Source organism: Ipomoea nil, unplaced genomic scaffold, assembly GCF_001879475.1.
Source record: "Ipomoea nil cultivar Tokyo-kokei standard unplaced genomic scaffold, Asagao_1.1 scaffold0302, whole genome shotgun sequence".
NCBI classification, from domain to species: Eukaryota; Viridiplantae; Streptophyta; class Magnoliopsida; order Solanales; family Convolvulaceae; genus Ipomoea; species Ipomoea nil.
Window position 1 is genome coordinate 2,140,326 of NW_017616730.1, and position 14,340 is coordinate 2,154,665.

At 32.2% G+C, this 14,340-nt stretch overlaps 1 protein-coding gene across 2 annotated transcripts; it reads right to left on the minus strand.

The window, feature by feature from the left end:
• Window positions 1-234: 234 nt before the first annotated feature.
• LOC109161992 lies at window positions 235-2,548 on the minus strand. Of its 2 annotated transcripts, none has more exons than XM_019310619.1 (5): window positions 2,261-2,548; window positions 2,080-2,189; window positions 1,220-1,317; window positions 956-1,137; window positions 235-840 (listed from the first exon to the last, which is right to left on the minus strand). In XM_019310619.1, exons 1-4 carry the CDS (start codon window positions 2,448-2,450, stop codon window positions 963-965), a joined length of 573 nt encoding a protein of 190 aa, XP_019166164.1. In that variant the 5' UTR covers window positions 2,451-2,548; the 3' UTR covers window positions 235-840; window positions 956-962. The 2 variants fall into 2 exon arrangements, with proteins under 2 accessions (XP_019166164.1, XP_019166157.1); XM_019310612.1 differs by having other exon boundaries at window positions 235-845.
• Window positions 2,549-14,340: the final 11,792 nt, after the last annotated feature.

Consider the following 14,340-nt stretch of genomic DNA (forward strand, 5'->3'; position numbering starts at 1 on the left):
TTCTCTGATAGCCTAAGCTCACTGTAAAATCTTGCAGATTCACAGTATTGTAATTATTGAATCCAATGGAATTACTCTGCAATAAAAGCATGCATTACAATGCAGGTTTACAAGAAGCCATTAAACCTGCTTGACCATAATGCTAATAAATGCAGGCATGCAGCAAGGCATCATAAAAGCAACAAGACAACAACTTTTGGCAACCTGCGCTCTACACATAATTTCAGAGATCAGTTTCAAGAATTCAAATTAATGGCTGTGCCATTGTCTTCAAAAGCAGATATTTACCTTACATTTCTGTTGAAGATCATATTTTGGAGACACTAGATTTGAAAGTATAAGATGTATTATCTTTTCAACATTGTAGTGAACTTACTATTAGGCATGAGCTTCAAACTTATGCAGCTTAAGATGTCAAGAAATGGCAAAGAGCCAGTTCCTCTACAGACATGCCACATCACTTAGCACTGTTTTACCTACCAACAACAGAAAGCAGGGAGCTAGTATCCTTCCATGGTGTTAAGTAACAATTTCCCAAATGTTGTGTGACACAAAAGGGTAAAAAAAAGAGACTACTTTTGCCCTGTTTACCTGTATTCTGCAGCCCCTTTATTTTTTTCTCACCTCTTTGTAACTTTGTTAAGTTGTGGTCATGTGCATACTGGAACTATTACAGTACTTAAGATTCATGACAACAAAAGAAGACAAGGAGTAATTTTCACTAGCTCAGTGTTTTTTACATTCTCATTTTCCAAGAAGTTGCAGTAAACAAGTGGGCCAAACCTTTGAATTCTACCTCCTCAAGTACTTCTCACCACCATTTGCTCTTAATTCTTGCAACTAAACTAGGAAAAAACAAGAAAAAGAACACCACTAATAAGAAAAATCAAGACATTTTGAAAGCAACTTGATTAGAAAAGTGATGATAATTGCAAATTATGACAAAAACCAGTACCTAAATATCAATTTTTAATATTGTCATGGCAGTCACTATCCTCCAGAGAAATTTCATGCGCTGCATGTGTCTTTTGCTTTGTTTCCAGCATTTCAACTTCACATGTAGAAACATCCGGAATGCTTTCGTTTTCCATACTCATCTGCTTTAATCTTGCTAATCGCACAGCTTGCAGTTCATATCTAATCATCAACATTTGAGAATCGTGGTTATATAATGAAGTGAAGGAATCTAGAGGACAGGCTAAAACGTCACACAACTTACTCAGCCACATAGCTCTTAACTAGTACAAAATATATTGTCCAGAACTGCTGCTCTTTCAAATAACGTGGGCATAACTTAAATCTCAGCTGTGCTAGTTCCTGAAGATGGGTACTGTTAAAACTGAATGCTAATTTAGGGGGAAAAAAATATTTGTATATGGAATAGTAAATGCCATTAATTTATTTTATAGCAAAGTAAGCATTTAATTTAAGTAATCAACAAAGCAAAACTCTGTAAGATACAGACAGCTAACCAATTAAGCTAGCAAGATTCCTATTGCAAAAGGCTCCGGGGACCTAAAAGTAAAACCATTTTCCAGACATGAAATCTGATGGAGAATATGAGCCGTTCAAAATGAAATGGAAATTTCTCAATGATGTTAACAAATCAAGCAATATGAAAACAGTGTATTGATGACAGAATTGACTTAGTAGCATAAACGTGCAAACATGTTGCCTTCTTAGATAGCAATGCCCTCAAAATAAAAGCTAGGAACACTGCACAGGACTCCTCCATCATATAGGATCTGGAAAAGAAGATTTATGCAATTATGCATCTATCTTCAATGATTGCATAATCCCACTATCAGTTTTTGTGCCACAAAAAGGGGCAAGATGAAAATCACCACAATTTTCCTCATCAAATGAGGCAGAAACTTAACTTGAACTCACAACAATGTCTATAAATATCAATTGCACCAATCAGCTAGGTTCCTAGGCGAGCATAACAATAATCCATTTCTAAATATCCAAAAGCTCAACTTACAAACAGGAAAATGTGAAGATTATTCCCTTTCTATTCCTAATAGAACTGATTAATAATCTTTTCCAAGTATCTAAAAACAATGTGAAGAAGAAAACCTTGACTTTGGATAGAACAAGCAAAGCATGGTGCTGTTGCCAATCCGATAGATCCTGCCGGACGTTGCCGGAAGTTCCTTCACTATCATCAGAAGCAGCTATCTCTTCATCTGTGCAAACCTACTCAATTTGACACAGTAGAAATATACGCAAAGAAGTATATAATTACAAGTAACTTTACCTGGAAAAGAGAAGTTTCTGAAGGTTTCAACTGAGAAAGATTTGATAAATTCGATTAATGCTTCGGTGACGCCGTAAAGTTGGTGTTCTTCTCCATCGTTTTTACGGCATTCTTTGCTTTTTTCTCCTGCCGGTAGAGATGACCGTTTGCTTCTGGATAGGCTGCGTCGAACCCATGAATACACATCCATCGCCTTTCCCTTTGCTTCAGCTCACGAGTTGAGGATAATCTCACTCGCTCCTGAGTCACGACTCGTCCTCTTTCTTCCTTCCGCTTCTCATGATTTTCTCGTTCCCACAAAAGTGTTGGGCTTGACAGATGGATTTACCATCAGGCCCATATAATCTAAAGTGGGCCATATAGCGTTAGTGGGCTTTTTTTTAAAAAAAAAAAAAAAAATTCTCTATTTAATTTTCCTCTTAAATCTATTTTTTAATATTTGCATTTTAGTGTAACGTTGGTCGACTTTTTTTGTATTCGATAAATAAGGGGATGTTTGGTTTATGGTTTTATATACTAAGAATAAGTGTCAAATAGGTCTATCTACAAGATTACAACTAGTAAGTACTTAATTCCCACTGAACTAAATTAAAGTCTAATTAACCACACTTACCTGCTAAATTTGTTCAATTGATATTTTTTTACAGGTAATTGACTTTTTTTGCAGGTGGCTAACAAGTTACTAATTCAATTATTAAAAAAATAATTAAAAAATAATTAGTTAAAAAAAAAAAAAGATTTCAGCCACCGGCCACCGGACAGTCGGTGGCTGAGTAGTATTTCATAGACAAGCCGGACAGCCACGGCTGTCTGTGAAATACTACTTAGCCACTGACTGTCCAGCGGCCGGTGGCTGAAATCTTTATTTTTTATTTTTTATTTATTTTAAATTATTTTTAATTATTTTTTAATAATTGAATTGGTAACCTGTTAGTAACCTGCAAAAAAAGTCAATTGAACAAATTTATCAAAGTGTGGTTAATCAAATTTTAATTTAGTTCGTGGTGGGAATTGAGCACTTGGCAGTAGTAGATGTGCCTATTTGACACTTCTCCCGAATCAAAATTATAGTCAGTGTTTGGTTGACAACTTTTTAAATTATAATTATGAAATTTGATTATCATACCCCTTTAATTAAAAATCTCATCTTCTAATTAAAAATGGGTATCATTCCATCTTATTGGTAATCTAATTTTTAAGTTTGAATTAGTAATTTTATTTTTTATTTTTTATATTTTAAAAACATTTATTCCCGTTATAGGGTCATACACAACCAAAAATCAATATTGGTAGTCATTCCAATTCTCTCATATTACCAAACATGAAAAATAATTTCATCAAAATGCATTACCATTATCGTACCAGTATTTAGTTCCCATTTCGATTCCGATTCACATGTGTAAACCAAACACACCTTAAGTGAATTTTTTAATATGTGATGAAATCAGCTAGTTTATGAGTATTCAACGAACATACAAAGTTTTCATAAGTTAATTACAAACAATCAACTTATATAAAGATAAATTTAGGAAGAAAATATAACAAATTTCTGCTGCTACTTTCTTTGATTAATCTAAAGTAATTACACAAACTAACTAAGAAAATTACATACGGAGACTAATTATATTTATGTCACATAACACTTACTAAAAGAAATTTATGCCATATCATTTAAAATTGTCACAAGGTCATTTAATGTCGGTTAAAATAGATGTTTAGATGCAGGTTCCAACTTGCATTTTTTTTATTAGTAAGTAACTTTTTTAAAAAAGTTAATTTCAAAAAGTGGTATTAACAACATATATTACTGAATTTATGTTGGTGATGGAAGTCTAGGCTACATAAATAGTCCCATCATGCCACACTATAATTGGGTAGATACAGTATTTTCAATGATGGATTCTTGCTGGTTGATGAACTATATGATTGTCAGCGTGATGTTTCTTAATAATATTCCTGTCTGGAATATATATATATATATATATATATATATATATATATATATATATATATATATATAAAAGTATATAACATATCCAAACCATTGATTTGCAAGATCTAAAAAATCAAATAAAAAATGAGCGAGTTTATTTTCATAAATATTATAAAGTTTTGTTTATTCTTCATAATAATTATTATAGTAAATAATAATGATATATTGTTTATAAAAAATAATAATGATATATATTTGGGTGAGTTCAGACAAAGAAATAATTTGCATGGCTCCACCAAAAGAAAACCATATCATATCCCGTGCCTTAGCAAAGAAAGTAAGTTGGGAGAACCCTAAAAAGCAAAGAGATTCAACGACAGCCATTATAACATAGGATGCCCTTTACTACACTTCGTAACTACAAAGCACACTTAGGGTGTGTTTGGAAACCTGGAAAATGAGTTCTGGAAATCATTTTCCAAGTTTTCACTGTTTGAATGTGTCTGGAAAATCAAGTCAACGGAAATCATTTTCCGTTGACTTGGGAAAATAGGCTTGTTTTGGAGGAAAATGACTTCCCCTTTTTTTTGGGGGAAGTCATTTTCCAACATTTACACCAACATCACACCACCACCAACATCATCAACACCATACCACCACCACCTCACTACCACCATCACCACCACTACTGCCGCCGTCGCCACCACTATACCACCGCAACCACCGCCACCACACCACCACCACTACCACCACCAACACCATACCACCGCAACCACTACCACCACCAACATCATCAACACCATACTACCACCACCACCATACCACCACAACCATCGTCGCCGCCACCGCCACCACACCACCACCACACCACCACCACTACCACCACCACCGCCACCGCCGCCACCACCACCACCATATCACCGTCACCGCCACCACCACCACCATACCACCGCAACCACCGTCGCCACCACCACCACCACCATACCACCGTTGCCGCCACCACCACCATACCACCGCAACCACCACCAGCATCACACCACCGCCGCTGCCACCACGACGACCATACCACCGCCGCCGCCACCACCACCATACCATCGCAACCACCATCGCCGCCACCACCACCACCACCATACCACTGCAACCACCGCCACCACACCACCACCACCACCACCACCACCACCATACCACCGCAACCACCGTCGTCGCTGCCACCACCACCATACCACTGCAACCACCGCCACCACACCACCACCACCACCACCACCACACTGCCACCATCGTCATACCACCACTAGTTATTATTATTATTATTATTATTATTATTATTATTATGATTATTATTATTATTATATAACAAATAACACCACTACCACTACACCACCATCACCATAATATTTTTGATATATTATTTGTTTTTTTATTATATTTAAAATTATTATTATATTATTATACATGTTGTAATATTCTAAATAAAATAATTAAAATGTTTAATTATACAATTCTACTCATTTTCCAGAAAATGAACCAAACACACAAAAACAGTTTTCCAGAATGTAACCAAACACTGGAAAGGAAAATGTTTTCCGGAAAATGACTCATTTTCCAGAAAACATTTTCCAGAAGTCATTTTCCTGCTTTCCAAACGAACCCTTAGATGAGTGTAGGCATTTGGTTGAAGTAGAACTAATTAAGGCAGTTAAAGAGTGAGTAGTGGTCGTAATCTTACATATAATAAAGCTATATGGTTTGGGAAGTAATTAATGTTATAATTAATTACCAATATTATTATTATTACTAGCTATAAATATAAAATAGCCACAACATCTTTTACTATTAAAAAAAAAAAAAAAACAACACAACATTTGAAAAATAAAATAGCTATTTTTTTCTTCTCGCCCATAACAAAGGATTACATTTTGAATTAATGGAGTTATTAAATGTTATGATATTAGGATTAAGGATTCCGATTCATGATTAATAGAAAATATGAAACGATGCAATATTAATTAAATCTCTGACTTTACCATGAAAGTCTATTTGATATGCTTTTGTTATTTATTGTGGTTCTTGGGATTACAATATTAATTAAATTTTCGATGAAAGCCTATTCGATATCTGAAAGAGTGCATCTAATGCAAGCCTCTACATATAATTTTTCTCCCTCTCAAATGCTTCAAAGAAATGACAGAAGCGAGAAGGGATGAAGAAAGAAAATGTTGCGGGCCGTGGGTCAATTATTGGACTTTAGAATAATAAAAAAATCATTTAAGCCATAAATAAAAATTTAAATATATATAAATGTATATATCGTATGAGTCTTTAATGTTTTTCTGGATGTCTAAACTTAGGACTTTTAAAAGAAAAAAAATACATTTGAATTATCTCCACATCCAAAAAGTGGGGACGTTATGCCATGGAACCGTGTTCACCATTCATGGTGAACACGGTTCCAACGGTGTTAGTACACCGTTATCTTTTTTTTTTTTTTTTCTTAATTAATTGCGTGACTTTTCTTCTTTATTTTCACATTTTGCGGTTTCACTTTAATTTGAGGTGAACAAAGATTTCGGACATTCATAAATTATGAATTCATGCTTGCACATTCACTTTGGAACCATGCCTACACATTCCTGTCCGAAATTACGGACATTCATAAATTATGAATCCATGCCTGCACATTCACTTTGGAACCATGCCTACACATTCACTTTGGAACTATGAGATTATGAATTTTCTGTTATAAGATTATGAATTTTTTGTTATGAGATTATGAATTTTCAGTTATGAGATTATGAATTTTCTGTTATGCGATTATGAATTTTCTGTTATGAGATTATGAATTTTCATTACATTCATAATTTCGGACATTCATAAATTATGAATTCATGCCTGCACATTCACTTTGGAACCATGCCTACATATTCCCGTCCGAAATCACGGACATTCATAAATTATGAATCCATGCCTGCACATTCACTTTGGAACCATGCCTACACATTCACTTTGGAACCATGAGATTATGAATTTTCTGTTATAAGATTATGAATTTTCTGTTATGAGATTATGAATTTTCAGTTGTGAGATTATGAATTTTCTGTTATGCGATTATGAATTTTCATAAAATTCATAATCTCATAACAGAAAATTCATAATTTGATCAAATGCGCGCAATTAACTCCACATCCACGAATTTTTTTTTTTTTTTTTGCCTAAAAACGACGTCGTTTTGCCTTGTGTTCACCATTCTCGGTGAACACGATTCCATGGCATAATTTGCGCAAAAAGTGGTCTTGGACTTATAAAATAACATTTGGGTTATGGAATGACATGTGCATAAAGAATATATTATATAATCATATAAAAAAATGTGTTCAATTAGAGTTTAAATTTACTCATACAAAATTTGAAATTTGCTTTCTAAATGTAATTATCTTAGTTATTATTCGTATTGTGAAAATTATAATATAGATAAATACAATTAAGAATAAATCAATGTAATTATGTAAATTCTCTCTATAAATTTATTTGAATATGTACATAATTAGATATTATATTAACCATACAAAATTTTAATTGTAATTTTGTATTCTATAAAAATAATAAATACTTGACCAATGGAAGCTCAAAAATATTATTATATTAAACAATTTAAAATACTTTTATTTTTTCTATTTTTTTTATTTATATTTATAATAACATAATTTTTTTCCCGTGCATCGCGCGGGTGAATTACTAGTTATTAAGAATATGGTCAACAATGTGGGGATTACTTAGGTACGCACATTCTGTGATATTGCAAACTAGAGAATGTGTTACTTGACTTAGCTAGTGTGGTAGTAACATGTTTGTATGGGATTGTGGCTTTTTTTTTTTTTTTTCTCAAGGTTAACACATGTTTTATGGAGTAATTGTTCACTAATCAATTATGGAGCAATTTGACACCAAAAGAGTATTGACACGTCTCATTTTTTATATTGTTCCTACCCTATAAAATGCTTCTATAGAGTAAATTGCACATGCATGTATGTATGAATTAGTCGGCCATCGCATTCCATAAAAATTGACACATTATTTTGTCGAATAATATTATCATGACATAGCATTCATCATATAATTATTAATTAGTACATGAAATTGTGATATCTATAGTGACAACCAATGATGCATTGTCTAAAAACTTATATAAATAAATAAATAAATAAATAAATATATATATATATATATATATATATATATATATATATATATATATATATATATATATATATATATATATATATGTTCCCGTGAGTCCTGAGACCCTTTATGAATGCAGACAATCTACTACACGAATGCACACAAATTACTCTAGGGTGGATCGTGTGCTTTCATGTTGGGTAAATTACGCACAATCTAGTTTGCATGTACTCGTGTAGTAGATTGTGTGCAAGAGGTTCACGGATATGAGAGAAAAGGTGGTTTCATTTGATTATATATATATATATATATATATATATATATATATATATATATATATGGAAAATTGTAATTACAGATGTATAACAGTTGGGCAAAAATAGCAATACAAAATTACCAAAAAAGATGCAATCAAAGCAAATTAACTATAAGTTTGGATTCTAAACTTAAGAGCATCTCATGCTTTGGAGATGAGTTAAGAAGGTAAATCGCGAGTTGTGTCTTAATTGGTTTAAAGATATAAAAAAAAAAAAGTAACAACATGTACTAGAAAAATTATGTATGACAAACTTGATGAAGAGTGTATTAACGTACGAAAATTATGTTTCACTCACTTGACCATCCATTTCTAGAACCCTTATCAAAACTACAACGCACGGATAGTAGTGGTTTTGGGCGGGTAGCGGGCGGTGATGGGTAGCTCCAGTTGGAAGATAAACATAGGCTTAATTAGGTATATACATAGCTAGCAAGATGTGAAATGTCGTGGATGGTTACAAAATCAAATGGGCTTCCATATTTTGTCGCAGTTCGATCTATATATATATATATATATATATATATATATATATATATATATATATATATATGACAACCGACGACTGATCTAATGCCTAGTATTGCTCACTTCGCCCACCAACGCCCGACCAAACTTGCATCTAGTGCAAGCAGTACAGTCATCCATGCATTATTGACCATCAACCCAAACCTAATTAAGTTAAGTACCCATGAAAATGAACCATGAGCTATAAGCTAACGCATTGTCTGGTGCTAAGTCCATTTTTATGGATGGCGAGGGAAACCCAAAGTCATTGTTAATCGTTGCACTGAGTAAACTTCACTCCTATATAATAATTTGTAAACTGCATAGAATAGGTAATTAAACAATATTATAAATATTACGGAGTATATGAGAAGGACTTGATCAAGACAAGAATTGAATCAGTAGCATTTTGGTACGAGAATCATGTTCTACATACTCAGTTATTCTTTTCAGAGTATGATCAGTCCATTTTTCCCAATATCTTCCCGTACATATAATTAATTAACCCACAACCATGATCTTACCATGTTAGGTCTTAATACACTATATTGGTGGGCTCTCGATTGTTAGGCACATATGGCTTGGAGGTGGGTAAGGCATATTTTAATTGATTTTTAATTAATATATAAATAGATAAACTTTAAGATAGTTGTAATAAAACCGACTAATAGTTTACCAAAAAATTGAAATAAATAAAACTTGTGAGCTCCTTTAGTTAAGTATCAAGATGTTTGAATTCAATTCAACTTGTTAGTTGAATTAGTCGAGTTCAATTTCGACTCGACAGTAACTGAATAGAATTCAAATATTTATTCAATCAAATCCAAATAGTTCAGCTCACAAGTAATTTGACTCACATATACTACATTCCCAACAATCAATATAGCCGTAACTAATTAGTAACCTGCATAAAAATTCGAAATAACTATTAAAAAAATAATTTCATAACCGATAACTAAAAATTTTTGATCAGTCAAATAATCGGTTGGTTGATTTTTTTTTTATTTTTTATTTTGGTTCATCACCCTTAATTTGTCCCATATTTTTAATCATGCTTTTAACATAATGTTATAAACACTAATCTTTCATAATTCTTGATTAAACACAAGGTGATTATATATGGAGAGATGCATGATGCAATGGGGCTGCATTGGGTCCTACTGCGCATGCCCATGGCCATGAGGATTGTCGTTGGTTGACCGGGGTGCTTTGACTTGATTTGTACAGCTAAAAATCTAAAATGATGCTAATCAATTAATATAATGTAATTTTCTCTTGACAGATAATCTCAATTCTTTGGCTTTACTTGGGGCGGCAAATAAAATAATTTTTTGACAAATCACACAGAAGAAGTAAATCACACTAAGAAAACTATGTGTAACCTGAAAGTATAAATGATGTAAACTCTGTTCATATATAATAAATTGAGTATATGAGTTTAACCGAGAGAGCGTTGACAATAATTAAATTCATGACTTTTTAATACAAACAAAAATTATATTTCACAATTCGGCCACTCATTTAATAAAATAATATTTGATTTTAGTGGTGAGAAAAGGTTTATTGATTATGTCTAGTGGACATTTTTTTTTTCTTTTAAGAAAATATGATGTGATCGAAACATATGGACCCGATCAAATTGAACCGTGACCCGCAATGAGACGTGGGTAATCATCAATTAACATTATTAAAGGAAAAAGCTATTTTACGCACTAGAAAAAAATATTATTTTAATTATCTTCATTTTTAGGGGAAAATGTAATTTTTTTAGGCTTTTAATTATCCTGTTTAGTCATTTTACTTTTTAAGAATTATCAAATACAAAATTAGTTTTTTTTTTTTTTAATGGTACTGACTCTATTACATTGTAGTATTTGTTGATCTATACTTTTTCAACCTGTTGAAGCACAAAGAGTTATTCATTATTTCACACATTAAATGCAAATTTAATTTCTACAACAACAATAATAATAATATGGCCACGGTCACTCTTTCTATTTTCTCCCACCCACCCCATCTTTATTTATTTTTTCTTTTTTCTTTTTTTGGGGGGTTTGAAGTTTATACATAGTGGTGTGCTTTCTTCTTTTTGAGACTTTTCTTGGTTTCTTTCTCCACGGAGAAAAAAGTGATTAGGTCACTAAAGTTAAAGAGAGCTTTTATAATTTTATCACAAGGATTAATTTGTAGAGTGTCCAAATCACAAATTGTCTCTCTCAGCCCTATCAAAATTGAATTGACAAATTATATTATTGTGGACCATGAACCATATTACAGATGACGATGGACTGAGACAGTGAGTATACTCCTTATCTTTGTCCCTACAATTTCTTTCCCATCCCCACTCCTGATCAACCATATTATCAAACTATTTTTCCATCCCATCCTCGCAAATAATTTCAAAGATGGGCCGGAGAATCCCCACTCCAACCATATAATCAAACTATTAGTTTAGTATAATTTTAAATATTTAAGTAAAAAATTAAATATTAATATATTAATTAAATCTTTAATTCTTGATAATTTCACCAATTTATATATTATTTTTTAAAAATTAATGTACGTGAATCAGGCGCAAGGCGGTACCGGGAGGGCTATCTCTAATCCTGTTGGAGAGGAAATCAGGAAAAATTATCATTTTTGGATCATATTATAAAGTAGACACATGTATATTAAAAATAAATATTTAATATACTAAAAATAAATATGTATATCAGTGATTTATATTACAACATAAATTCACACTATGATAATTGAATTGAATTTGTGGTTCTTTGGGCCACCTCTACCAGCATATATATGTGTCGTCTCTATCAACACGATACACACTTACAAGCCTTCCGATTACGACGTGTCGTTTTGGTACTTGTGGCTAATTCTATTAATAAATAAATAAATAAAACATTTGGTAAAGGAATAAATAAAATATGAAATGGATAAATGATTTCTTTCATATCATTTTTACCTTTGAACTTTCATGCTAAATATATTGCATTCACTAAAATATTGTGTTTATTTTTTAACATTGAAAAGTTTAAAAAGTGGACAAAAAATGACTTCAAAGGGGAGTTAATGAGGTAATAAAAAATTTACGTTGTAAATTTGTATATAGAATATAATAGAGTTGTTGATATCTTTGCGACGATACATGTTCTATTCGTTATGATTAAGGGTAAAATGAATGGATCGATCAAGGTATGGTGCCTCTTTTCAAGTGAGGTGTGTTGATAAATGATGAAAATGTTTAATGGTGTTGATAAAGGATGCAATTGGGGTACCTCATTCCAAGTGAGGTGTGTGAGGAGTTCTTCGACTAATTCTCACTTAGTTTTTAGGCCCTGTTTAGTAGCATAATTAGCTTATCAGTCAATTTTAGTTTGTTTGACTTGGTTAAACATTCAATATTAGTGTTTGATTAATTTATTTTTTTGTAACAGTTTATTGCCAAAACGCTAAAATTCAAAAAGCTGCTTAAAATAGTTTTTTCGATCAACTTTTTGAAAAAATCATTTTGCATGTAATCAGCTAACAGCTAATTTACCAAACATTTTTCTGTAATCAGCTAATGATATCAACTAGTCAAATCCACTAACACAATTAGCTAACATATATTTGTCAAACATCCCCTTAGAGTGTCCAATTTTTTCTCTAATTAAAAAAATAACACCTTATGATATTATCATCTTTTATTTTGGGTGATGAAGAAAATCATGTCATTCTTATCTTCTTTTTTATTATTTTTTTTAAAAGGAAACTTCACAGTCACTATTTGCAGACGGGGATTGACAAAAATTAAACTCGTGACCTTCAGATACGAGAATAATACACCCACTCACTTTGCCTTTGAGCGTATGAGTAACAAACCGTACTCAATTTCCTCATTTCGCCAACCATTTTCGTACAATTCAACCATAACAAAGAATTGTTCCTCGTAACTTCACTAGTGAATTGTGAGTTATGAATTAGTCAATTCTATTATAAAATAACAAGATGAAATCACTCTAAGCAGTACCATATACATTAGTCTAAACTCTTAGTTTTTATTAGTATTTTTAATTTTTTTTTATTGAGTTTAGTATATCACATATGATTATATAAAACACTCTATTCAACTTGAGATCTAAACCAATCTTTGCATGTGACAAAAACTTTAATCAAGGAGAGGGTCCTAAAAATCAAGTTAAAAAGAAGAAAAAATCAAAAAGTCTTAAGGATGTGAAAAAAGCAAAATGATGACAATACGAGGAGTAGGGGACAAAGAGAGTGAAAAAACAGAAAAAACGATATCTTTTCCCTTTCCTTTTTCTTCTTTACTCTCATCTTTAGCAGAGTGTTTTCTTGACTTTGTACTGGTGAATGAAAACAAAGATATAATCGATTGATTTCCAAAAAAAAAAAAGATATAATCTATTGTCTTTCTCCTCTCTTTACGCCCCCTTTATCTCTCCACAAATTTAGCAAGATCTGATCATTATCATCTCTCACGTAATGCTTCAGCAACAATAATTAATGATTAATTAAATTTAATTGGGATGATCCACACAACCCTGTTTTTCATACCGCATCTTCTTGGTATCTACGCCATTGTCAGAGTAATTTAGACGATAGGAAAATCCACAGGCATTATTCACTACTGAGGACATATATATTAGATAAATTTCGTATTCTGACCCAATCAAACCAATAATTACAAGAAGATAAATTAATCTAAATTGTCTATAATTGATTTGCTCAAACTAAGGAGATTAATAAATCTCTCTCATTGGGAGTAGAACTTGTTTGCAAGAGTAATTTGGTTACAACTCAAGTCTTTGGTAGAATTTGATTCATACTCTCGAGAAACTCTAGTCTGAAGTTTATTGGTGCACTCTTACAAAAGTCGAACTTTTAACCTTACTTTGATTTACGAAAAAATCCGTAGCTACTGCCGAATGTGCGCTCTGATGAAACCTTCAACCACCCTGTGACTATAGGATCACAAGGAAGTAAACTAACATATATTGCACATAGTTGATCAGTTCAAACTAAGAAGGTCAATGAACTGGTCAAACTAACTGATGTTGTTTATAGCTCAACTCTAACCAAAAAAATCAATAGACATCTTTTACAAGAATTCAAACTTGGAACCTTGTGGTTACCAAGCAACCG